Source organism: Pseudorca crassidens, chromosome 21 (genome assembly GCF_039906515.1).
Source record: "Pseudorca crassidens isolate mPseCra1 chromosome 21, mPseCra1.hap1, whole genome shotgun sequence".
Lineage (NCBI taxonomy): Eukaryota > Metazoa > Chordata > Mammalia > Artiodactyla > Delphinidae > Pseudorca > Pseudorca crassidens.
The window spans coordinates 10,656,857-10,684,651 of record NC_090316.1 but is presented as its reverse complement, the minus strand read 5'-3'; the positions used below and the strand labels follow the sequence as shown (position 1 = coordinate 10,684,651).

At 40.1% G+C, this 27,795-nt stretch overlaps 1 protein-coding gene across 2 annotated transcripts in view; it reads left to right on the top strand.

Annotated features, from left to right (window-relative positions):
* The window catches only part of UNC5D (unc-5 netrin receptor D), a 591,371-nt gene that overhangs the window by 303,062 nt on the left and 260,514 nt on the right, over positions 1-27,795 (top strand). For both annotated transcript variants that reach the window (XM_067721525.1, XM_067721526.1), the window contains exon 2: positions 17,035-17,253. In XM_067721525.1, the coding sequence (XP_067577626.1) occupies positions 17,035-17,253 (219 nt within the window). The remainder of the gene's footprint in view (positions 1-17,034; positions 17,254-27,795) is intronic.

Here is a 27,795-nt window from a genome sequence, read left to right as displayed (position 1 = left end):
CACTGTTGTGGCCTCTCCCATTGCGGAGCACAGGCTCCGGACGCGCAGGCTCAGCGGCCATGGCTCACGGGCCCAGCCGCTCCGCGGCATGTGGGATCCTCCCGGACCGGGGCACGAACCCACGTCCCCTGCATCGGCAGGCAGACTCCCAACCACTGTGCCACCGTTGAAAATAAATTTAGTCACACGTGATATGCACTTAGTACACATTTATTGCAAAGATAATGGTCAAGAGTTTCATCACAGTTTCATTTATCTATGTAATTATTTATCTAGAATATCACACTCTTTGCCTTCATGGAACTTAAAATCGAGAGGAAGGTGCACTGATATATATGAAAAACTATGTATTAGTACAAAGCATTATGGAAGGACAAAGAAAAGGAAGGTAACACAGAATTTTTGTTGTTCCAGAAGGGCTTCATATATGATGTGCCAACTAAGCTGGGCCCTGAGGATAAGAACGGGCTATTAAGCAAAAGAGGGCCAAAACAGTACTTCGGACAGAAGGGAAAACTTGGATGCCAGTCCCAGATGAAGAGCATTTGACCCCTGAAAGAACTGAGCAATAATCCCTCTAGCCCCCTTGTGGTGAAGTGATTTGGCAGGAAGCTAGAGACGTAAGCACAGACCAGATCATGAAAGGTCTTGCTTGAAAGCCATGTCAGAAAATGGGAATCTTATCCAAAGGATTTGGAGGGTTTTTACGACAGAATGACATGTTTGAATTTGGATTTGGCAAAGTTCATTCTGCGTGTAGGATGGATTGAAGGAGGGCAATCAAGAATGTTGATGACGACAGGACCAGTTGTAGTCATTGAGGGGAATGATGGCGGTGGCCAGCGTAATGGGAATAGGGATGAAGAGCTGGTCTTGAATTTAGGAGACAGAACCCATAGAGCTTAGTGTTAAACTGGATGTGGGAGGGTGAGCAAAGGAAAGGTAGGCGACCTCCAGGTTCTAGCTTGGGGGACTTAGTGAATATTAGGACTATTCTTTGACTGAGGGCATATGGTCCAAATAGTAGGTATGAGGGGCTAAGCCCTAAGTTCTGTTTTAGGCATAAGAAGTCTGTGAGGTCTATGGGGACATTTAGGTGAATACATCTAGAGGCAATTTAATGTACAGGTTTGAAGCTGCAGAGAGAACTGCTAAAGATATATATTCATGTGTAACCAGGATATAGATGATAAGTGGAGAATTAAAATATCAATGCTATAAACCTAACATCTGGAAACAACGAAATGTTAAAAAGTAAGGAACTACCAAGAACAAAACTGACATATCTACTCTCAGTCATTAAGAATTGGTTTAATGAAAAGTTAATAATACCATGGGATACTATGAGACAAAACGAGATACTATCTTGAAGTATACATACATATATATATATATATATCCTATTCACAGAAAGCCAAAATATTAAATATACATCTGAAAAAGAAAGATGAGAGAATGAAAGATACCTAATTATTAATAGTATTAGTCTTTGGGAACTTGGTAACTATGGATAACAATGTTTTTTTAAAATACATATATTATTTGTACTTTTCTATAATGTAGCATTGTATATATAATAAGCCATGATTTTCAATAGAAAGTACATCATAAAATGTTAGTTTTTTTGCATTGTATTTGATTTTACAAGAATATTTGCAAGTTACAGTGTCATCATAAAAGAGATTTTACAAGATTGTTTGCTCGGTAGAATTGCTCAGTAGACATTGATACAAAATGTAGTTGTAAATTTAATCATTTGTGTCCCACGCAGACAAAAGCAGCATATATAATGGGGAAAATACTCTAGTAGATGTCAGTAGAGAGATTTCAACCAAGTCTGCTCCATAGAGCTCTTTAGCAAGTTGTTGAACCTCTGAGGGCCTCGCTTGCTTCTAGGATAAGAGAATTGGCCCAGATTTTATCGAAGATGAACTCCCACTCTATTTTGCCTGAGTCAAGGTCACATAGAAAAAGTTGTATCAAACCATGTTCCCGTTAAGTCAGCCCATATTTATTCAGATATATGGCTAAATGGTCACAGTCTGAGTGTTTGTTTAAATGTGACCTGACATCTAATGGAAGTGTATTTATTTCGGAGAGAATTTAGTGTCTGTTCCTTATGTTTTTGTTTCCCCTCTTTTGTTGCTCGTTTTTGTCATGAAAAGATTGAAAGTCCCTGCTGTGTTAACGTGTAGAACATAAAATGCCAAGCTCTTCCTGAAAGGTAATTTTCCAAGAATGAAAAATATGAGAATGGTGTTGGATTGTTTGGTTTTCTGTCATTCAGTGTTGCGTTAAAACAACCATTCTTCCATAACCATGAATGGCCTCACTCTTAAACTGTCAGTTACAAGTGAAAAGTGATAACACGCTGAAAGCAAAGCCTTTCCCAATTCCCACTAGGTTTTCAGATGAATTTGAAACCTAATCAATGGCCCACACTCATACTTAAATATATCCATTATGGGGGGAAAACTTAAACAATTTTTAAGCTCCATCTTGAACACCGTTTTCAATAAAATATTACCCTTTTAATTTTACATTTTAAAATGAATAATTTTTATCAACCTTACAGTCTAATTTTTTCCATTTCCCCCCCTAGGGACATATTTGTTTGTTTTTGTCCTGATTGATTAATTTCAATATACTAGAAGTTAGACACCATGAAGTAAAATCTAGATGTTGCCATAGTTTAGTTTACAGAGCCTTTTATATGCCTTCACTGGAATAGAAAAGTGTGTGTGTGTGTGTGTGTGTGTGTGTGTGTGTGTGTGTGTGTTCTGATTCAAACTGTTTATTTAAGAACACATTTTAAAATGTTGAAAAAGCAAAACAATAAAAATTTAAATCATCAGTAATCCCACCACACATAGAAAACCATTGGGCTAAATTTGGCCTCTTACTTTAGAATCCCTTTGGACAAACTGTTATTACGGGAACAGGCGTCTCATGCTGAATCTGATTGCACGTTGCTTGTTTCCACTAAGGGACAAGGCACCATCAGAACTAGTATAAAATCTCTGGCTTTGACCCAATTTCAGAATTCAGTTTTGCAGATGACTCAAGCAAGAGCTGAAATAGTGGATGATTTAAAAAACCCAAACAACAAAACAACTTCCCCTGTGGTCTTGGGAGAAATGTCAATTGTGTTAGTGTGGCTAAAAGAAAATAACTCCTTCTTCCATATTAGAACAAACATCGTTTCTTCCTCATTGAAAGCATGCACATGGAATTACTTTAAACTGGCCTTAGGGCTCATGCTATAAACCAAGACATCCGTCTTTCTTTGATATGCTGATTACTCTGTGTCTACGTCTCAGAAAACTTAAAGGAAGGTGCATAGAAATAAGAGATGTTAAGGCCAAGTAGGTCCAATAGTTTAGTACAAATGTCAAAGTCAACTCTTCCAACTGTGAGTTATAAGGAAAATGATATTTAACTCTGCATAACTCTTCAACTGCCATTCCATGCACTCATGGCAGACGTGTGCACGTACAATGACCTCAGTTGGAATGCCTTCCCCAAGTGTTCTCCTTTTCAACTCCTACACCTGAACTATGCTGAAATGTAACCCTCCGCAAGATGCCTGCCACAGACCATCCCAAGGAAAGTTAGGCTTTCTCTCCTCTGTGCCCTGTGACATTTTGTTTATACTTCCAGTATACTGGTAGCATGCTTGTCATTGTTCTGTAATTATTTGTCTCTAATTTAATCTGAGAACTCCTTGAGGAAATTAACTATGTCTTAGTGTTTGTTGTTGTTGGTTTTTTGGCTGCGCTGTATGGGATGCCGGATCTTAGTTCCCTGACCCAGGGATCGAACCCGTGCCCCCTGCAGTGGAAGTGTGGAGTCTTAACCACTAGACCACCAGGGAAGTCCCCTCAGTTATCTTTCAACTCAATGTCCAGTACCTAGAACACGGTCTAACCTGAGTGCATATGTACCCATATGTCAATTTAATAAAAAGATTGAATATATTAAGGTAAATTGTGATAAGCTGGGGAATGATGAATGTGCTTTTATAAGCTCTACTGAATTCTGAAGTTTCTTGTGTGAGGAACTAAGAAGGTCTCTTCAGATTCCTTTGAATGCATTGAAGTGTTGTTTACCATCTACTCTGCAGAATTTAAGATCTGCTCAATGGAACAATATCTTAGACCATGCATGAGAATGACACAGGTGACATGAACTATGCACATGCAGTGATATAAAGCATTTCCATTTTTATTAGAGGTTGGGAAGAAGGCAGATAATTTCTGAGTTTAAAAAAAGGTTTTATTGGGGCCTAGGGGAAGAGTCTGGGTTTCATAAATCGCATTAAATATTTGGTATGTAAAATTCCGGCTGTTCTGCATTAAATGGATACAGTGCATCCCCCATCTAACTAAGTAACCGTATGGAGACAAGTCATACTTACATAAACAAAAGCAGAGAACCCAGCTCTATTGTGTTGTCTTAGATTATGTAACTTGGTTTCCCTGGTATGGCTTTCTGCTCTGACTTGGATATTGCCGTAGACCAAATGCGCTCCCAGACATTGAATGGAATTTAAAGAGCTATTTCTAAGGTGATTTGCTTCATTTAAATATTGCAGTGAGGGGGGCCCTGGAATACTATGCAGTTTCCTACATTTAATAACTGCTTGCCTGTTAAAGCCAGTAGTTTTGGGATGTGGCCAACAGGAAATCCATTGTGTATTATTACACTGCTTTGCAGGATAACCATGAGCCTGGCGTATGGTTTAACCATTCACTACGTGTTTACTGAATAGATAAATGCCTCACAGCATGTTTTCCGAGTTTTTGACCTAACACGATTGCTCTAACATACATATGGGTAGCAAAGAGTAAAGATAGTTTATAAACAGTTCATATCATGAGGGCACTGGGATGAAAATAATAACCATCACAAAAATTGAAATATAAATTTTAGGGTAATAAGTTTTAGAATGGAAATCTAGATCATAATTATAATTCTCTCTCCTTTGTTTGCAGTTCTTTATCTAGGCAATGATGCTGATGGCATTGGTAGTGGTGGCAAATTAAATTTATGTAACATTTTATCATTTACTATATTTTTTATATATATTATCTCACTTTACCATCACAAAATACTAATACATTTTTATCACCCCTTTTATGGATGAGAAAAATGGAACCTCAGTATTAAGTTACCCAAGGTAATAGAGTTGAACCAGACTTTATTTTATTTATTTATTTATTTTGCGGTACGTGGGCCTCTCACTGCTGTGGCCTCTCCCGTTGCGGAGCACAGGCTCCGGATGTGCAGGCTCAGCGGCCGTGGCTCACGGGCCCAGCCGCTCCGCGGCATGTGGGATCTTCCCGGACTGGGGCATGAACCCGTGTCCCCTGCATCGGCAGGCGGACTCCCAACCACTGTGCCACCAGGGAAGCCCTGAACCAGACTTTAAATCAGGTTACTTGATCCTAGAGTTCTCTGGTTTTACCGGATTTAGACTTTGCTTTATGGCCGGGTCATTGCTTGGACTTGGGAACAAACCTGCATGTTTTGTACCAGTGAGAAGATAAGAGTACTTTGGAGATAGAAGAGAAAAAAAGAAATGAAATGTATTTCAAAGTACTCTTGGCAAAAAAGTATGAAAAGAATTTAGAATTCCTCAAAGTCTGTTGAAGGTCAACATCATTTATACTCAAACCTCATGGAGTGCCAGCATCCTTCACTGATGGTCCAAGGGTTTGTGACTCCCAATTTGAAATGACTTTGGGCTCCAGTGTACCCAGTCCCATTACAAATTTCACATTTCAGACAGTCCAACATTGGCAGTTTTATATGGTTAAAAACATGATGGAGTGAAAAAGCCCCAGTTCCAGTCCCTTTATTTTTGCTGAACTGTGTCCTTGTATTTTATATTCCTTGTATTTTTTATATATATATATATATATATATATATATATAATTCCTTGTATTTTATATATATATTCCTTGTATTTTAATTGGAGTTTTAGTGGTTAAATATTCCTGCTTAAAAGAGATGAAACTATTTCTAAGTGCAATGTTGAAAAATCCTTCTCATTATTTTATTCTCAAACAGGCTTGTTCTTTGACTTCTTTTTCTGTTCCTGACTTTAGAAAGGATGCCTAGTCAGTTGAATATAATTAGTTGAGTACTTGCTGTGCGATTCTCTCCAAAATATTTTCTCAAGACCCTCTCTAGGTGTGTCCATAACACACCCATGCTGACCTGGAATTACAGTCCAGCCAAAGGGATCACTGAGCGATCTTTAAGATGAATATTAGACTTATCTTGTGGTTCCTTGCCACTCTTTTGGTTTTATGAACTGCACATAATTGCCATAAGACAGGCACTCACTAAATGACCCTATTGCGCTTCTAAGGGTCCATTCACTTGAACTGAAATGGAATTGTGAGGTGTTTCAGTCAGATCTGTGTTCAGATTCTTACTAAGCTACATAACGTTAGACAAGACACGTAACCGAAGTGTTTTCTCAAATGCAAAAGGGGGTCCTCGCTGTCCCCACCTTGGAGTGATAGTGTCAAACTTAAATGACTTAATCCATGTAGAAGCCTCATTACCATAACCTGTAACCATTCAGTAAGTGGCAGCTCTTATTTTTCTCTCTGCTAACATAGTTTCCATGTTTTTTTAGCTTCCCCAAAACTACTTAACACTGAGTGCATTGGGATTTAATAGTGAAGCTTGGCGCTCTGTCTTTAAGAAGGTAGATCTGGGGCTTCCCTGGTGGCACAGTGGTTGAGAGCCCACCTGCCGACGCAGGGGACACGGGTTCGTGCCCCGGTCCGGGAAGATCCCACATGCCGCGGAGCGGCTGGGCCCGTGAGCCATGGCCGCTGAGCTTGCGCGTCTGGAGCCTGTGCTCCGCAACGGGAGAGGCCACAACAGTGAGAGGCCCGCATACCACAAAAAAAAAAAAAAACAACATAGATCTGGTGTATCAGTGAGGAGTATTTTCTGCAAAAACAGAAAACCTGATTTAAAAATAACAAATTATCTGGAGATATATGCCTCCTGGTGTCTGTTCAGCCTCTTTGTTGTCAGAGCTGGTATCTCTGTGTCCTTCTTCAACTTTTCCTTGTGATCTTCCCCAGTTAAGACAGAAACAAAAAAATACGTCGATACCCACCACATTTATTCCTTTTATCAGGAAAATAAAAGCTATCTTAGAAAGTTCTGTTTATCACGCATTTGCCATCGAGGGGTGTCACGTGGCCATTCCCACCTGCGAAAAGTAAACTCAGTCCGTGACTTTTCATGCCTCTACCAGGTGGGAGAAGGCAGTTGGCAGGTGAGTCAGCAGTATTTCTCACACCAGGTTTAAAACTATAATCTGAATTATAGAGCAGTGGCCAATGTATTGCGATTACAAGTAAATTTACCTTGAAGCCCAAAATACCCATGCAGTCTTCCATAAAACCATTTATTAAAGTAAGTCATCACCACCACCCCACACCCCAGTCCCCTCCAAAGCATGGGATTTGTCAGCAACTTTTAAAAAAAAGTTTATTGAAGTATAGTTGATTTATAATGCTATGTTAATTTCTGCTATACAGAAAAGTGATTGTTACACGTATGTATTTTTCATATTCTTTTCAATTACGGTTGTCATCAAATTAAAAAAAATTTTTTTTTATACACTAGGTTCTTATTAGTTATCCATTTTATACATGTTAGTGTATACATGTCAATCCCAATCTCCCAATTGATCCCACCATCCCCGCCCCCAGCCACTTTCCCCCCTTGGTATCCATACGTTTGTTCTCCACATCTGGGTCTCTATTTCTGCCCTGCAAACCGGTTCATCTGTACCATTTTTCTAGGTTCCACATATATGCATTAATATACGGTATTTGTTTTTCTCGTTCTGACTTACTTCACTCTGTATGACAGTCTCTAGATAGATCCACGTCTCTACAAATGACCCAATTTCGTTCCTTTTTATGGCTGAGTAATATTCCATTGTATATATGTACCACATCTTCTTTATCCATTCATCTGTCAGTGGGCATTTAGGTTGCTTCCATGATGTGGCTATTGTAAAGGGTGCTGCAGTGAACATTGGGGTGCATGTGTCCTTTTGAATTATGGTTTTCTCTGGGTATATGCCCAGTAGTGGGATTGCTGGGTCATCCGGTAGTTCTCTTTTTAGTTTTATAAGGAACCTCCATACCGTTCTCCATAGTGGCTGTATCAATTTACATTCCCACCAACAGTGCAACAGGGTTCCCTTTTCTCCACACCCTCTCCAGCATTTGCTGTTTGCAGATTTTCTGATGATGCCCATTCTAACTGGTGTGAGGTGATACCTCATTGTAGGTTTTTTTTCAATTTTTTTTTTCAATTTTTTTTTTTTTTTTTTTGCTGTACATGGGCCTCTCACTGTTGTGGCCTCTCCTGTTGCAGAGCACAGGCTCCGGACGCGCAGGCTCAGCGGCCATGGCTCACGGGCCCAGCCGCTCCGTGGCATGTGGGATCCTCCTGGGCCGGGGCACAAATCCGTGTCCCCTGCATCGGCAGGTGGACTCTCAACCACTGCGCCACCAGGGAAGCCCCCTCATTGTAGTTTTGATTTGCATTTCTCTAATAATTAGTGATGTTGAGCAGCTTTTCATGTGCTTCTTGGCCATCTGTATGTCTTCTTTGGAGAAATGTCTATTTAGGTCTTCTGCCCATATTTGGATGGGGTTGTTTGTTTATTTAATATTGAGCTACATGAGCTGTTTATATTTTTTGGAGATTAATCCTTTGTCCGTTAATTCGTTTGCAAATATTTTCTCCCATTCTGAGGGTTGTCTTTTCATCTTGTTTGTAGTTTCCTTTGCTTTGCAAAAGCTTTTAAGTTTCATTAGGTCCCATTTGTTTATTTTAGTTTTTATTTCCATTACTCTAGGAGGTGGATCAAAAAAGATCTTGCTGTGATTTATGTCAGAGTGTTCTTCCTATGTTTTCCTCTAAGAATTTTATAGTGTCCGGTCTTACATGTAGGTCTCGAATCCATTTGGAGTTGATTTTTGTGTATGGTGTTAGAGAGTGTTCTAATTTCATTCTTTTACATGTAGCTGTCCAATTTTCCCAGCACCACTTATTGAAGAGGCTGTCTTTTCTCCATTGTATATCCTTGCCTCCTTTGTCATAGATTAGTTGACCATAGGTGCATGGGTTTATCTCTGGGCTTTCTGTCCTGTTCCATTGATCTATATTTCTGTTTTTGTGCCAGTACCATATTGTCTTGATCACTGTAGCTTTTTAGTATAGTCTGAAGTCAGGGAGCCTGATTCCTCCAGCTCCGTCTTTTGTTCTCAAGATTGCTTTGGCTATTCGGGGTCTTTGGCGTTTCCGTACAAATTGTGAAATTTTTTGTTCTAGTTCTGTGAAAACTGCCATTGGTAGTTTGATAGGGATTGCACTGAATCTGTAGATTTCTTTGGGTAGTATAGCCATTTTCACAATGTTGTTGCTTCCAGTCCAAGAACATGGTATATCTCTCCATCTATTTGTATCATTTTTAATTTCTTTCAGCAGTGTCTTACAGTTTTCTGCATACAGGTCTTTTGTCTCCCTAGGTAGGTTTATTCCTAGGTGTTTTATTCTTTTTGGTGCAATGGTAAATGGGAGTGTTTCCTTAATTTCTTTTTCAGAGTTTTCATCATTAGCGTGTAGGAATGCAAGAGATTTCTGTGCATTAATTTTGTATCCTGCAACTTTACCAAATTCATTGATTAGCTCTAGTAGTTTTCTGGTGGCATCTTTAGGATTCTCTATGTATAGTCATGTCGTCTGCAAACAGTGACAGTTTTACTTCTTCTTTTCCAATTTGTATTCCTTTTATTTCTTTTTTTCTCTGATTGCCATGGCTAGGACTTACAAAGCTATGTTGAATAATAGTGGTGAGAGTGGACATCCTTGTCTTGTTCCAGATCTTAGAGGAAATGCTTTCAGTTTTTCACCATTGAGAATGATGTTTGCTGTTGGTTTGTCATATATGGCCTTTATTATGTTGAGGTAGGTTCCCTCTGTACCCACTTTCTGGAGAGTTTTTAATCATAAACGGGTGTTGAATTTTGTCAAAAGCTTTTTCTGAATCTATTTTAGATGATCATATGGTTTTTATTCTTCAATTTGTTAATATGGTGTATCACTGATTGATTTGCATATATCGAAGAATCCTTGCATCCGTGGGATAAATCCCACTTGATCATGGTGTATAATCCTTTTGATGTGTTGTTGGATTCTGTTTGCTAGTATTTTGTTGAGGATTTTGCGTGTATATTCATCAGTGATATTGGTCTGTAATGTTCTTTTTTTGTTGTATGTTTGTCTGCTTTTGGTATCAGGGTGATGGTGGCCTCATAGAATGAGTTTGGGAGTGATCCTTTTTCTGCAGTTTTTTGGAAGAGTTTTAGAAGGATGTGTGTTAGCTCTTCTCGAAAATTTTGATAGACTTTACCTGTGAAGCCATCTTGTCCGGATATTTGGTTGTTGGAAGATTTTTAATCACAGTTTCAATTTCATTACTTGTGATTTGTCTGTTCATATTTTCTATTTTTTCCTGGTTCAGTCTTGGAAGGTTATACCTTTCTAAGAATTTGTCCGTTTCTTCCAGGTTGTCCATTTTATTGGCAGAGAGTTGCTTGTAGTGGTCTCTTAGGATGCTTTGTAGTTCTGTGGTGTCTGTTGTAACTTCTCCTTTTCCTTTCTAATTCTATTGATTTGAGTCCTCTCCCTCTTTTTCTTGATGAGTCTGGCTAATGGTCTATCAATTCTGTTTATCATCTCAAAGAACCAGCTTTTAGCTTATTGCTCTTTGTTATTATTTTCTTTGTTTCTATTTCATTTATTTCTGCTCTGATATTTATGATTTCTTTCCTTCTGCTCACTTTGGGTTTTGTTTGTTCTTCTTTCTCTAGTTCCTTTAAGTGTAAGGTTAGATTGTTTGAGATTTTTCTTGTTTCTTGAGGTAGGCTTGTATTGCTATAAACCTCCCTCTTAGAACTGCTTTTGCTGTGTCCCATAGGTTTTGGATCATCGTGTTTTCATTGTCATTTGTGTCTAGGTATTTTTGATTTCCCTTCTGATTTCTTCACTGGTCTCTTGGTTATTTACTAACGTAATGTTTAGCCTCCATTTTTGGGTTCTTTTTATATTTTTCTCCCTGTAATTGATTTCTAATCTCATAGTGTTGTGGCCAGAAAAGATGCTTGATATGATTTCAGTTTTCTTAAATTTACTGAGACTTGATTTGTGACCCAAGAAGTGATCTATCCTGGAGAATGTTCTGTGTGCACTAGAGAAGAAAGTGTAATCTGCTGTTTTTGGATGGAATGTCCTATAAATATCAGTTAAATCTATCTTGGTTTATTGTGTCATTTAAAGCTTGTTTCCTTACTAAGTTTCTGTTTGGATGATCTGTCCATTGGTGTAGTGAGGTGTTAAAGTCCCCCACTATTATTGTGTTACTGTCGATTTCCTCTTACAGCTGTTAGCAGTTGCCTTATGATTGATGTGCTCCTATGTTGGGTGCATATATATTTATAATTGTTATATCTTCTTCTTGGATTGGTCCCTTGATCATTATGTAGTGGCCTTCCTTGTCTCTTGTAACATTCTTTATTTTAAAGTCTATTTTATCTGATATGTGTATTGCTACTCCAGGTTTCTTTTGATTTCCATTAGCATGGAATATCTTTTTTCTGTCCCCTCACTTTCAGTCTGTATGTGTCTCTAGGCCTGAAGTGGGTCTCTTGTAGACAGCATATATATGGGTCTTGTTTTTGTATCCATTCAGCGAGCCTGTGTCTTTTGGTTGGAACATTTAATCTATTCACGTTTAAGGTAATTATCGATATGTATGTTCCTATTACCATATTCCTAACTGACTTGGGTTTGTTTTTGTAGGTCCTTTTCTTCTCTTGTGTTTCCCACTTAGAGAAGTTCCTTTAGCATTTGTTGTAGAGCTGGTTTGGTGGTGCTGAATTTTCTTAGCTTTTACTTGTCTATAAAGCTTTCGATTTCTCCATCAAATCTGAACGAGATCCTTGCTGGGTAGAGTAATCTTGTTTGTACGTTCTTCACTTTCATCACTTTAAATATGTCATGCCACTCCCTTCTGGCTCATAGAGTTTCTGCTGAGAAATCAGCTGTTAACCTTATGGGAGTTGTCTCGTATATTATTTGGCATTTTTCCCTTGTTGCTTTCAATAATTTTTCTTTGTCTTTAGTTCTTGCCAATTTGACTACTGTGTGTCTTGGCGTGTTTGTCCTTGGGTTTATCCTGTATGGGACTCTCTGTGTTTCCTGGACTTGGGTGGCTATTTCCTTTCCCATGTTGGGGAAGTTTTCGATTCTAATCTCTTCAAATATTTTCTTGGGTCCTTTCTCTTCTCCTTCTGGGACCCCTATAATGCGAATGTTGTTGCATTTAATGTTGTCCCAGAGGTCTCTTATGCTGTCTTCATTTCTTTTCATTCTTTTTTCTTTATTCTGTTCCACAGCAGTGAATTCCACCATTCTGTCTTCCAGGTCCCTTATCCGTTCTTCTGCCTCAGTTATTCTGCTATTGATTCCTTCTGGTGTAGTGTTCATTTCAGTTATTGTATTGTTCATCTCTCTTTGTTTGCTCTTTAATTCTTCTAGGTCTTTGTTATACATTTCTTGCATCTTCTCGATCTTTGCCTCCATTATTTTTCCGAGGTCCTGGATCATCTTCACTATCATTTTTCTAAATTCTTTTTCTGGCAGGTTGCCTATCTCCGCTTCATTTAGTTGTTTTTATGGGGTTTTATCTTGTTCCTTCATCTGATCCGTAGCCCTCTGCCTTTTCATCTTGTCTATCTTTCTGTGAATGTGGTTTTTGTTCCACAGGCTGCAGGATTGTAGTTCTTCTTGCTTCTGCTGTCTGCTCTCTGATGGATGAGGCTGTCTAAGAGGCTTGTGCATGTTTCCTGATGGGAGGGACTAGTGGTGGGTAGAGCTGGCTGTTGCTCTGGTGGGCCAAGCTCAGTAAAACTTTAATGTGCTTGTCTGCTGATGGGTGAGGCTGGGTTTCCTCCCTGTTGGTTGTTTGGCCCGAGGCGACCCAGCACTGGAGCCTACCCAGGCTCTTTGATGGGGCTAATGGCGGACTCTGGGAGGGCTCACGCCAAGGAGTACTTCCCAGAACTTCTGCTGCCAGTGTCTTTGTCCTCACGGTGAGACACAGCCATGCCCCCCCTCTGCAGGAGACCCTCCAGCACTAGCAGGTAGGTCTGGTTCAGTGTCTTATGGGGTCACTGCTGCTTCCCCTGGGTCCCTATGCGCACACTACTTTGTGTGTGCCCTCCAAGAGTGGAGTCTCTGTTTCCCACAGTCCTGTCATACTCCTGCAATCAAATCCCGCTAGCCTTCAAAGTCTGATTCTCTAGGAATTCCTCCTCCCGTTGCCAGACCCCCAGGTTGGGAAGCCTGACGTGGGGCTCAGAACCTTCCCTCCAGTGGATGGACTTCTGTGGTTTGTGTTCTCCAGTTTGTGAGTCACCCACCCAGTAGATGTGGGATTTGATTTTTGTGTGATTGCGCCCCTCCTGCCGTCTCATTGTGGCTTCTCCTTTGTCTTTGGACGCGGGGTATCTTTTTTGGTGAGTTCCAGTGTCTTCCTGTTGATGATTGTTCAGCAGTTAGTTGTGATTCCAGTGCTCTCGCCAGAGGCAGTGAGAGCACGTCCTTCTCCTCCTCGATCTCGAACCAGTGAATCTGGTTGTCAGCAACTTCTACGCCCCAGCTTGGAACTTCTGTTGGCAACTTCCCAGACTGATGGGTTAAGAAGGGGCTACTTTCCTGAGGTTGCAGCCTTTTTGTTGCAAGGGAGGCATGTGAAGGGCAGGGCACTGCTATACTAGCAATTCAGGTCTGAGCCTGGTGAGGATCCTGGGGAGGGGAAGCGGGGAGAGGGATCTGTATAAGGCAAACAGCACTCCTAACACTTCACTATACATACAAAGCAAACAACAACAACAAAAGGAAAATATGTAACTTTTCTATTGTCACTTACTGTATTTCATTTCTTAGGATGCAAACAAATGGTAATACATATAGAAATGTATACCCACAGTGTCTCACCTTTCCACTCTTACCCTCATAAATTGATTTTTTTGGTTATTTTTTCCTTTCCTGGACCCTGACCTGTTTCCTATACATTCATGATATTAACATGGCCTCAGTAATAGTTAAGATAGAATGTTACATTCTGCCTTTTCTTCTTCCTTTGCACATTGATTGATTCTTTTGTAAATTGCTTTTCATTTTGTTTTAAATTGAAGTATAGTTAATTTACAATGGTGTGTTAGTTTCAAATGTGTAGCAAAGTGATTCAGTTATACATATATATATTTTTTTGTTTTGTTTTGCTATGTACCTAGATTCCTTTCCATTATAGGCTATTACAAGTTATTGAGTATAGTTCTCTGTGCTATACTGTAGGTCCTTGTTGCTTACCTGTTTTATATACAGTAGTGTATATATGTTAATCCCAAACTCCTGATTTATCTCCCCTCACCCCATATTCCCTTTGGTAACCATGACTTTGTTTCCTGTGTCAGTGAGTCTTTCTGTTTTGTTAGATCGACTGATTCTTAATGGAGGGCCTCGAGGTCGCCGGGACACTTACAGCCAATTTTCCCGTTCCACTCTCCTGCTCTCTGTTTTAGATGAAGACTGAACTTGTTATTTTATCTAATGGGGTTTTACTAAAATAGCAGGAAGGTAACCTAATTGCTTTCAGATCTCTCTGTTTTGTGACTCAGATGGTTAAAACTCGATTTATTTTATCATCCAATACCTTTGTATGTCATTTTACTTAAACTGGTTAAATGTGGTCTCACTATTTACTTACAGATTGGTTTTTTGTGACCCACACCCCATGTCAGTAGTTACTTCTGACATTTAGGCATTGTTACTAATTAAGCAAAAACACCTCCTACAGCATTTAGCACTTACACCCCTGCTCACTCAGGCTACCACCATGGGGTCTGCATATATTCTTTATCAGGTGACCCTTTTCTGCAACAGTGAATTACTTTGGACAGAACTCAAGCCCCTGATGGGAGTGTGAGCTGTTTGATGCCCACATAAAGTCTTCTAATACCTTTGTCATTTCCTCTAATGCATGGATTTACAGAAGCCTGAGGGGACTTGGTATTTATTGAAGATGGAAATTGCTGTGAGCAGTCAGTAACAGAATGAATTAATATGATACATTTTATGAAGTCCATTGTAAATATAATTTAAAACATTAAAAAGCACCCTCAGATTCTATCCTGAAATCCTTCTTATTCCATGTGATATGTACACATTTTATTTTCTGAGGGAGTTTATCTAACTTTTATAACTTAAACTGTTTGCTCTCTTATTATTTGGAATATTTGTGTTATGATGCTTTTTTGGCGTGCGTTAGCTTTTCTATTAACATGAGTTAACTTTTCTATTACAAATGCACTTGATAGCTTATAAATATCAAACTCTTTAATATGTGAGGCATTGCCCCCCCAAGTTGATACATTTAATGAAAAAAAAAGTTTGGAGAATCAAACTATTGTGTTTAATTCATTTCAGTGGCATGACATAGTGCTTATGTATTCCCGTTGGCGAGCAGTCTTTTTCATAACTCAGTGTCTTTTATTTTCTTCCTTACGCAAACATATAATTATAGGCAGTCATTCCTCCTGTGTCCTAGTTCCCCCCCTTTTACATTTACTAATTCTCTCTACAGGTTCTTACAGCAGGACATTCCCCCTAATATCGTGAATATGTTTATCCTTGACAGTGCTTACTCATTTAGGTTATTGACTTGAGTGGGAATAATAAGAGGCTCTGTTTGTTCAGAATTGCATTGATGCCACCCAGAAAGCCGGGTTAGGACACAGGATGCACCTGGTCTCCAGGCTCTCTCCTGTTGAGCTAGATTGTTGTTCCAGTGGTTTCATTCGGTCCCTTTCTGCAGCTTAGCCCTAAAGACTGATTTGCTTTGAATGGGAGTAATCCTCTCTGGGGCATAGCTGATCTGGTTATTGAAATCTTTGCTTGCTTTGTTCTTTGGAATGGCCACGGGAAGGCACAAGATAGGGTTTCTCTTGGTTATGCTCCACATTGCTCAGCAGTTACATCTTTCTTCCCTTGACTTTGTGCTAGTTTCCTGGGACTTAAGTCCTTGCTAAATGGAGTGAAGAGACAATGAAGCCAGGTCTTGGCTTATGCTTTTTCCTTTTCATATTGTTTCTCTCCACTCGTCAGTTCCCTGTACTTGGGGAGACTCACATCTGTTTCTTCCCTTTGAACAGATGTAACTATAGATATTAAACTAAAAACTTATAGCTTGTAGTGATTTGTTTTAGTTCTTACCTTAAAAGTGAGGTAGCTTTTGGGGTCAGGAGTGCTGGGCGTAAAGAATGATGGTCAAAGACAAGCGGAAGAAGTGTGTATTCCTTTTAGAAGGTTTAGTAACTTTGGGGAAGAAACGCTATCCAAGGTAGAATACCAGACAATCTCCAGAGTTTCATAGGTAAAGAAAGTGGACAGTTTGGAATCTTTGGGACATGTCTTATGATCGACCATCCTCCACCAACGTCACCATTATTTACACTTATTTATGGGAAAACCAAATCTGTTCCCTCCATTATTTCAAAGTTTTGAGGCAGCTTGGGCCCCTCATTGAACACTTCGCCAGACTGAATCTTAAGATTTAGCCTGTCACCCCGCAGATGTTTATCTCAGGTCTTTCAGCAAAGGCAGATTCAAAACTGTAGTTTGAGAGGGTCTCCTATTCATTGTTGTCACTCGTCCGGTAATACTGAGTGTGTGTCTAAAGGTACCATATCATGCTCATTCAGTCTCTAGAAGATAATTCATCTGCACAGGCCTTACAAGCATGCTGTGTTAGGATACAGAGTTTTCCAGCACAGATCATTAAAGCAGGTTGTTCTTTTTGGCCTGATGTATGTGCTGCCAGTGTAGACTGTGTTCTGATATCTTCTTCAATTTCACAGGAACTGACAATGGCGAAGTCCTCCCTGAATCCATCCCATCAGCTCCTGGGACGCTGCCTCATTTCATAGAGGAGCCAGGCGATGCTTATATCATCAAGAGCAACCCCATTGCACTGAGGTGCAAAGCAAGGCCAGCCATGCAGATATTCTTCAAATGCAATGGCGAGTGGGTCCATCAAAATGAGCATGTCTCTGAGGAGAGTCTGGATGAGAGTTCAGGTAAGAACAGGAAGCAATCAGAACCACCTACGGCAGCTTCTCAGATTCTCACATTGTTATATGAGTGCTTAAGCCACCCCCATTACCTCATTTGAATGAGGTCATAGTAACATCATCTTTGGAATATCATGTACAGTCATATCTTTACATGACTCCACAGCTCCCTTGCCTAGTGTACTCCAGTATGGTAGAGTTTTTTATTTTCCTGCTCTATATAACTTTAAGACCTAATTTTGTATGGAAGTTAATATTCTCATTGGAAATAAAACCAGGCATTCACTGTTTTCATTTTTCTGAATTCTAAATACTTTTTCAAGACATAAATCCTTCACCAAACACCTTTTTTTTTTTTTTTTTTTTTTTGGTACGTGGGCCTCTCACTGTTGTGGCCTCTCCCATTGCGGAGCGGGCCTCTCACTGCTGTGGCCTCTCTCATTGTGGAGCACAGGCTCCAGATGCGCAGGCTCAGCGGCCATGGCTCACGGGCCCAGCTGCTCTGCAGCACGTGGGATCCTCCCGGACCGGGGCACGAACCCGTGTCCCCTGCATCGGCAGGCGGACTCTCAACCACTGCGCCACCAGGGAAGCCCCACCAAACACCTTTTTAAGCAGCATAAATTCAGTTTCTCTCATCTTTCCTCCTGGATATTATTTTTGTGTGCTTCATTCTCCACAGTTGGTGGTTTCTGTGTCGTCTTTAAGTTCTTTTGATTACCGTGTAGTCATAGAGCCCAAATTAGAAGACCAAATTCGGATAGGATCTCCAGTATAAAAGAATTTCAGGACTATCGTTATTGGCTTGGCTACTTTGGCTGATGAGGAGTTATGAGAATAGTGATCACACTAGCTAATGTTTGTTGAGCACTTACTATATACCAGGCCTTATCTAAGCATTTGATAGACATTATCTTACTGTCTTTTCAATAGCTCTCTGGGGTAAATAATGCTGTCACTGCGTTCTTATAGATAAGGAAACTGAGGCTCAAAGAAATTAAGTAAACTATGGGCTTGTGCTGGATCTGAAAGTAAGATCATTTGACTCAACTTTAAAAATTTATAACTTTTATATTTTAACATGTAACAGAAAGAGTATATGCTTTTGAACTTTGTCTCCTCACACTAACTGAAAATTTAGCCTCATCCTAAGTCCAGTCTGGTGTCACCCTAGGTTATTGATGTTATTAGTTCTGAACTTATTCACTAGATGTCAGATTCTGAATAAATCAAAAAGCCTGAGTATAATTAAGAAGTTTCAAGGTGGCTTAATTTATTAACTGTATACCAGTGCTGTTTAATACACTAGGCTAGGCCTTTCAGAGTATTCCAAGAAGGGTAAGAGGCAAACACTGATCTCTAGACCTTCATAGCAACTAATAGGTATAAGACCAATACGCCTGTAAGTGCAGTACAAATGAAGTTATGATAAATGTCTGAAGAGAGGTAGATGGCACTAGGGAGGATTTTTTTAAAAAACCATGTCTAACTAGGGCTCTCAGGAAAGGGGTGGAAGCTATAGTATTTGAAAGGGACATTGATGAATATGTAATTCAGTTAGGCATAATTGATGCTAAACCCTATGGGGGAGTGAGGAGTCTCAATGGGCAACATTAGCAATTGAAAGGTCAACATTAGCAAATGAAAGAAAGCTGAGTGTATGTTCCACACAGCTTGGTTTGCTTGAAATATGAAATAGATGTAGGAGACAGCAGCTGATAGCTGGAAAACAGCTCAATCAGTGGCATAAAAGACCTCAAATACCAGAGCAAGGAGTCTTTTAATTAATTTTATGGATATTTTGCTAATGGTGGGGGTTGATTATATCGACACATGGGAATGAAGTGGCTTTGAAGCTATGCTTCAGAAGATGCATCTAGCCAGAGGCCTTTGGAATGGTAAGGAGAAGTAGGAATGGGGAAGTTAGGAGGCTGGGATAATTCAGTTGAGAAAGTAAGGTCTGCTTCTGGAGCAATGGCCACAGAAATAAGAACTAGATATCTGATGTGAGAAACACTTCAACAAATCAGACTTAATAGCTGAATGAATAAATGAATGAATGGAGAAATAAAAACTAATCTTTTAACGGAAGCTAAAGGGTAGTCATCACATTAGCAAGGAGAAAAGTCTAAGATCATTGTTTGGACAAACTGCACTTGAAATACTTATGGGGTATAATGAAGAGATATAGATCTGGAACTTGGTAGAGTTCAGAGATAGAAAAGTAGATTAGGCAATCATCAATAAAGAATGAAGCCATGGATGTGGAAGAGTTGTCAAGAGAGAGTGGGTAATATGACAAGAAAATGGAGGTAGAGGCACACCTCCCTCAGGGTCAGGAAGGAGACACGTCAGCAGCCAGCAAAGAAGTGAGCAGGGTATGCTGCGTTCCAAAGCAAAAGGAGAAAATCATTTCATAAAGATCTTCAGGAATTATCCTGGCTCTACTTAGGAATCAATGAAAAAGGAGGCAGAGAACTAAACACATATATCAGCAGTGCTAAGCATTATGCAGTTCTGAGCTGATTCGTGTTTGTAGTATGAACGCATCAAAAGGTAGAGAAGCACCTAAAATCTTACCACAGTTCCCTATCCGTTCCACTTTGGAACTAGTATGAGGAAAAAACCAAAAGTGCTTGTTTTAGAGATGCTGTTCTTCAGACCAAAAGCATGCTTAGAACTTAGGAATCTTAAGTGTGCGAATGGGAAGGGATCTCAGTGGTAAACCTAACAGCCGTATTTTATTCATGAAATAAAAGGTTCCAGGAGATACAAGTATTCATGGTATAGTTCTTTCTAGAACCCAAGTCTCCTGATCTTCACTTTAGATACATTTCCTTGACACTGTAAGCCACCTTTACATACTTATTCCTGCGGTCTCCTTCCCAGTCAAAATATTGACACATTCCCTTACTGACACAAGGGTGGGTTTCAGCACCTGGCTCAGTATTTCCTGTCATGAATCTGTTCAGTGTTTAATTTCCCAAGTATATAATCCAATACTGTTCCATTGGAGTTTCTTTATTCCTGACCATTTCAGCCATCTCTCTAAGGGCCAATCCCTTATTCTATGTTGTGTTTCTGGCCCTGTTAAAGTTTATAACAACCAAAGGTATGGAGACATTTCCAGGATTCCAGGTATAGTTTCCCTCTTTAAAGAGGAATTTGGCAAAATCAAAGCAAAGGAAGAGGACAAATTGAATCTTGGTGCCAGGAAACTTTCTGCTTCTGTGCTCCCAAGGTTGGGAGTTTGGAGAGACCTAGGTGGATTGACCTGGTGTTGGAGAGTTAAGTCACAAACAACAGCTATCTCACTTACCTTGGCATGCAGTCTTCCAAGGAGACACTTGGCGTTTTGGAAGAGAGCAGCAAAGGGAACAGCGTTTCCCATAGGAGCAAAACCCTATAGAACAATGGTAGAATATGAAAGGTTTAGGTCTCGTATTCAGTTAGTCCAACCAGAGAGGGACTCAAATACTAGTGGCTCCATGGGGCTGTGTGTTTTATCCTCAGACATTGCTGCCCTAGATTTTGCCCAGTAATGAACTTAAAATAGCAGAACCCCTTAGGGTAAACTGCTCCAAATAAAAGATAGGAAGAACATTGAAAAATGATCAACTATTTTTTTATACCACTGCTAGAAAATCCTATATCCGTTCTCATTTAAAGACCTCTTGATAAGTATTGCAGGCCAATTTAACACTCTCCCCTCTTGTCATTTCACAACATTCTGTTTTGTTATTGCTTCTCCCTTTTAATTCCCTTAGCATTGCTGGGCAGCTCCATGTCTTGCAGATAGCAGCGTTGATTACATTCTCTGCCTCCATGAAAAAGACTCCCCTCTTGGCTTCCTTTAAAAAAATAAAATAAGACCAATAAAAGTCTCAACTTTCAAAGGAACTGGGAAGAACAAAAAAAACATGAACGACAAAATCTGAAGAGATTATACACCGATTTAAAAAATAACCTGTTGAGAAAGAATTTTAACAGCTACTTTTTGGAAAAGAATTTAATAAGCACAACCATTTCTTCCAAGTCATTTTGACTGAATCAATAGGAAATGTCTCTCCCTAAAACTGTTTTTCTTCTGTGTGGTTAATGAAAATCACTGTCTACCACACACTGCAATTATGTTTCCTAAGCTCTGCAGTAATAGTGGAAAAGTGGAAACTGGAGCAAGATGAGTGGAGATATTAGACCCAAAACTAATGCATAAGTGTAATTAAGGTTGGAAACGAAATGGCCTCAGGTATTGAAAAATAGATGCATTACTTCCCCTGGGTTCTTCAGCGTGGAGCTGGAGCATAGGGATTGACTACCTTTACAGCCTTAATGGCTTTTGATGGGGTCTGAAAAATAATTCCTGCCAGTCCAGTGGGAGGGAATGATACCGAGAGACCAAGGATAATGGGACCACGTTTGACCAGAGATAGAGAATGCTCCATGCTCTTTTAAGAAGTTGAAAGTAACTGCTTCAATATCTTTGGCCAACGTGGTCTCTATTTCTAAAATCCTAGAGAACTTTGATTCTTTTTACTTAGAGGTTTTCTTTCTTCACAGAACTAATGGGAAATGCATAGGACCTGGGAGTGCTGGGAGTCGACACAGAATCTTTTGTATTTCCAAATTGGAGCAATAAATCCTTTCAGTTGTTAAAGGCTGCACACTGCCTTTGGTCTTTCTGGCAATTTGGCCCCGTCCTCTAACAGTTCAAATAAGAAGAAAAAGGATTGTATGTTTTCATGCAATTTAGCTTGGAAAACCCAGAGCTAGAGTTCTTTCCTGCAGAAAGCACAATTTATTTGACGTGAGTTACTGTGTTTGCACAGACAGGGCTATACCTCTTAGTAATGTACACTTTTAGTTCTCTGCACAAGCCGAGCGATCCTCTTCCATTTGTTCTGCCTCATTTCATTTGGAAATATGGGAAGTCTTCTTCCTTGTATTTTTCTTTTGTTAGCATCTGGAGTTGAGAGGCAATCCCAATTCAGGAATCATGCCCCTGAGAAAGGAAAGGAGTGGATTGTTCAATAATGCACAAATGCGCACACACACACACACACACACACACACACACAGAGAGAGAGAGAGAGAGAGAGAGAGGGAGAGAAACAGCAACCAGCAAAACCCATCCTTGACAATCAGGATAATGTAGCCTGTGGGAAGCTTGAGTTATCAATAAGCTAAACCACTTCTTTACTGTTCAAGAAAAACGGAGTTCCCTGAACAAGCCTCTATGGTTTTTATTCTACCTCGGAGATACCAAAGTCTAATGAGCGAAATAACGCGTATTTCAATGTGTTATGGGAAAAGTCTCAACTCCAGTAGACTAATTTTTCTTCTTAAAGAATATCATTTCAGGGATTTCATTGTGTGTGATTTCCTTAAACAACTGGAGTCACTCTCTGGGAAGAAAAGGTTAATGGATTGTGTTGAGAAAAGGGAAAAGAGTAGAATAAAAAATGTATTAAATCTTTAAAGTTTGTATCTAAGAACTTCGCTCTGCTGGTGATGGGGATGTGAATATCGTATCCTCCAGAAAACCATTCATTTGAAGTTACCTCCAAAGATTCACAAATCACCGAGGTGCATTTGGGAAGCATATATTTGAGACCACAGAACACAGCAGTAATCCATCTCTGAAGTGTTCCATTTGACAGTTTGTGGGTTTAAAACCCACAACTGTAGAAACATTCTCCGACCCCACCCCAGATTTCATCCTGTTCATCACTCTGCTGCTCAGAGAGGACTGACATATTCTAAAAAGGTTTTCAGGAAAATATTATGAATTCCTTCCAAAAACTTGTGACAGAGCATGAAGACCTTGTGTCTAATTTAAGCCTTTCCTACAAAAAGAGACCGTTTACTATCATTTCATTCATAGCAGAGATAGAAGACAGCTAACCATTTATGCAATTTAATAACTTCCTAATACTGGCCAGAGATTTGTTCTAAACCCTAAACTCTTAAAGAGTGTCTTTGGACTTTTTTTTATAGTCTTCTCTGTTCATACAACATTTTAAATGTATTTTTTTTCTAATTTGAAGTGGGAATTATAAGGATATTTAAAAAAAGATGGTCTGGTGATTAAGAGTATGGATATTAGTGCAAGATGATACCTCCATTTTTTTTCTTTTTTTTTTTTTTTTTGCGGTACGCGGGCCTCTCACTGTTGTGGCCTCTCCCGTTGCGGAGCACAGGCTCCGGATGCGCAGGCTCAGCGGCCATGGCTAACGGGCCCAGACGCTCCGCGGCATGTGGGATCTTCCCGGACAGGGGCACGAACCCGTGTCCCCTGCATCGGCAGGCGGACTCCCAACCATTGGGAAGCCCGATACCTCCATTTTTGAGATCTGGCTCTCCATTTACAGACTTTTTAAAGGTAGATAGTTCCTTAGCATCCTTTCACCTCGGTTTTCCCATGTATAAAATGGCAGTTACAAGTATATCTACCCCATGGAACTATAGCAGGGGTCGTAGAACCTAATATATATGACATACCTTGCTCAGGGTCTGGTGTATAGCAAATACACTATCAAGGTTAGCCTTCAAAATGATAAATATAAAACTGCAATTTTTTTTTACATGGGGTAATTGGCTGGTGATTATGCTTCCAAAAACAAATAGAAAATTATGAACGTAATTACAGTTCCAGAAAGATAAAGGGGCTAGTACTATTAACAGGTAAATCATTGTCTTTCATAGAATGACATTTTATTTGCCTGTGGTTCACTCCCTCAGTTTACATTTCGTCTTCGTTATTCTCAGAGCCCCTGGCATCGCCATGGGAGATAGAATTGGTAGGATGTATGCCCTGATCTCGGGATGATCTACTAACAGGAAGTAGTTTTAGTGACTGCAGGAATGGAAAGCCATTGATTGGGGCAGCAGGGTTGGAAATCATGAGTGTGGTTCCCACAAGTTGTATGAGGTCTGAGTGAGTCATTCAGGGGATGCTGTCCCCTAACTGACCCTCCCCTCTCCACTTCTGCCTTTTGAGTTGCCCTTCTCTCTGTTATCAGCAACACTACCGAGTTCATTTGCTTTTCTCTGCCAGACATCTCTGTGCTGATTAATTTTAATCTCCAGTGAGGACGAAACTGGAGAGCTTGGGTGTATTCTTAGTTTCTGTACTTAAGACTGAACTTGCAGTGCTTCTGAGGAATATGTGGGGTGCTTATTATCCAGGGGAAACTAAGGAGTATTCATTAGGCATTGTGCCCGTTCAAAGGAGGACTATTTTTTTTTAATCAAAATACATTTGAATCTTGTTGCTAGGATGAAGTGGCAAAAGACATTTAGCCCTAATTAAGCATCTGCCAGTAAAATGGAATATGGTTCTGCCTTTTAATTATCTACATTTAATTTGCTACTTTCAGTAGCATGTTGGCTTGAAGACATCCAAGCTTCCCCCAAGAAATGGAGGCACAGTTCCCTGAACAGTTTTCTTGTATCTCAAAGTTTTAAAACTCCAAATAGGGATCAGATTCATGTGTCTTCACCAGAGCCTTGCCCTAGACACTGAGATAAATATTGGGTGAGGACAGAGCCTTCAGGTCAAAGGTAGGATGGCAACCGTTCCCAGAAGCTTTTGGTGATGCTGTGGAGAGGTTAGAAGCCCCTCTTGTGTGATCTTGTAGCAGTCTGTGCTTCTGTCATAGCAACTGTCGCATCACATTGGGACAAGTTGAAGTGTCCCCTCATCTAGCCTGCAAGATCCTTGAGGACAGGAATCTTGATCATTTACTTTGTCACAGTATCTTCAACACCTGGCAAAATGGCAAGCACATATGAGGCACTCAGTACAACTTTTTGAAAATAATATATGTTGTAAACTGTATGACATCTTTGATCTATTTCCTATTGATACGGAACCTGCAGCAAAATAATAATTATAATAATAATAATAGCATGGTTTTAAGATGAAATAAGATAAGGTATGTGATGACATTAATAAAAGTAAAGGGCCATACAAATGGTATAATAATTAATCAGTAATGATATGTTATTCAAAATATGGGGGAACTTATTGTTCAAGCCTATTTTCTAGGCTCTAAACCTGGGCTAGTAAGAGACAAATGAAAAACATCTCCTTATGTAAGTGGTGGACTCACTTCTTCCAGCTGAGTGGACTGTTTTCCATCTTCTTAGGCCCACCTTACTCCACTGTTTCCTATCTCAGAGCCAAACCCAGGCATCAGTGGTACTGAGATACCTAAGGAGATGACGGTCTATTAGAGAAGGCTCTTGAATAGGAGATGGTTGCTTTTTTTTTTCTTTCTTTTTTTTTTTTTTTGCGGTACGCGGGCCTCTCACTGCTGTGGCGTCTCCCGTTGCGGAGCACAGGCTCCGGACGCGCAGGCTCAGCGGCCATGGCTCACGGGCCCAGCTGCTCCGTGGCATGTGGGATCCTCCCAGACCGGGCCACGAACCCGTGTCCCCTGCATCGGCAGGCTGACCCCCAACCATTGCGCCACCAGGGAAGCCCGGAGATGGTTGCTTTTCGTGGGCTGTTTGATTTTTTTTTCTCTCTCCCCAAATTGAGCAAGGCCCCATGCTACTCATGAAGGTGTATTAGAATAGTTCTTTGGGGCTTTGTCTGTGGAAGCTAATTACATAGAACTATTCTCTGGGTTAATCCCCAATCATGAAACATCACAGTGCAAAAAAAAAACCAGGCACGGAGTGGGTATAACACTGGGCTAAAATGGTCCAGGGAGACAGGCACAGCGACTAGCGTGAGAAAACAATTCACCAGAGCCTAGTCTGCTAGCCTCTTACTGCTTTGGTGTGGTTTGGGAATATGACAAGAGGAAGAGGGATTCTCATCTTTTTTCTTGAATCTAGTTATTTACTTTAGTAAGCCGAGTATCCTACTACAGAGAACTTCCAAAGATTGGACATCCAGTTGTGATGAGTGGTGCATCTGAGAGCTGGTGGGCAGCAGTGACCACGGCAGGAGGCCGCTGATGAGCCTTGTTGAAGTGTGATGATGGGCAGTAGATCAAAGGCAGGGGGACAGCTGTTGGTAGGCACTGTCTGCAGCTGGCCTGGTGCTGGATATTCAGTTCTACTCCAGAACTCTTTTCTTTTCTACAGAATAAGTTAGGACTAGAACTAGAGCCCTTTTATTAGACGTTGACCAGAAATAAATAATTTTCATCCTTTTTCTCTCTCCATTTCTTCCCTCCTTTCTTCCATATTTCTCTTCTTTGAACAGTGAAACATACACCTTCAATTAGTTTGAAAATTCCCTTTTATTCTCCCAACAGGATTAGGCCTGCTAAGAGTAACTAGTGTTTCCTATCTGATAAATAAGGGGATTATAGCAATAACTGCTGTCAGCATTTTTCTCATTTAAACAAATAAAGCTGACAGATGATGAAGTTCTGTGCTGCTCTGTTATGTTTAGTACATGCAGAGCAATTATTCATCCGTTGCCAACATTCGTCTCTCTACAACTCAACCATCCGCCGCGTAGAAAGCTTATTAGCATTTCAGCTCCAGAGTCATATTTTCATCTTCTGTAGGACTCTCCTCCATAACAAAGGCTGATAGTTATAATCGCACGATAATTTAAAGGGTTGGACTTTTCCGTGCCCATTAGTTACGCAAGTTATCAGGTACAATGCTAGTCTTATTTATGAGTTGCCATCTTCTATTTGCCTGGGATGTTTGTTCCCCTGTAGCATTTCCTGTGAATAAGTTAGCTGCCGTCTCTTGAGATGGAGAAATAGATGGTTATCTCTGTAACACTGTGGGATGAACTTCAGTGCAGGAGCGTGGGGGGAGCTGTCCTGAAATAGAGCCGTTTTAAATGGATGTTTCTCAGGTGTGGTTTCTCGTGTGTATATACACACACACATACATTTTTACATATATATATATATATATTTATGCATATATATAATACATCACTAGAGAGAGCAGTAGTGAAGATTTGCAAGAGAATATACTATTTAAAATTTTTATTTTAATCAATAGTTATTTGTTATAGTGGAGAAAAGTATAATAGAGACAAAATATTTATGATTTCCCAAAGGTTTTCCTAGCGGGGATGGTTTGACAAGGCTAAAGACCTCACGTTAGAAGAAAAAGGCCTACTCCAGAGAGACACTATACTAGTGGGGATGGTGGTGGCGGGGGGTAGTGAAGTCACTTGTGGCCTTTTAAAGAAACCTGATACGCTGATGCTACCTGGAGCAAAATACACTGTGTTTGGATAATACTTGGTTGATAATTCACTCTGCTTCTCCAAACCCATGGGGAACCTCTGTGAGGGACTTGAGACTGAGCCATCGTAATGCTGAAATCGTGACTTAAGCATTTTCCTTTCAGCTGTGTTTAGTCTGAATGAGAGGTTGCCAGACTTCCTGACATGAATGGGGTGAGATCAATTTTGACCTTCGTGGTGGGGGTCTGTGGCCCACTGTTACGCTTTCCAAAACAATTGTGTGGTTGTCCATGTATAATAACCATGTTTTCAAGTGTTTGTATTTGATGCTCTGACATCTTAGGGTCTTGCTGACCCTGGAGGGACTGCCCTGC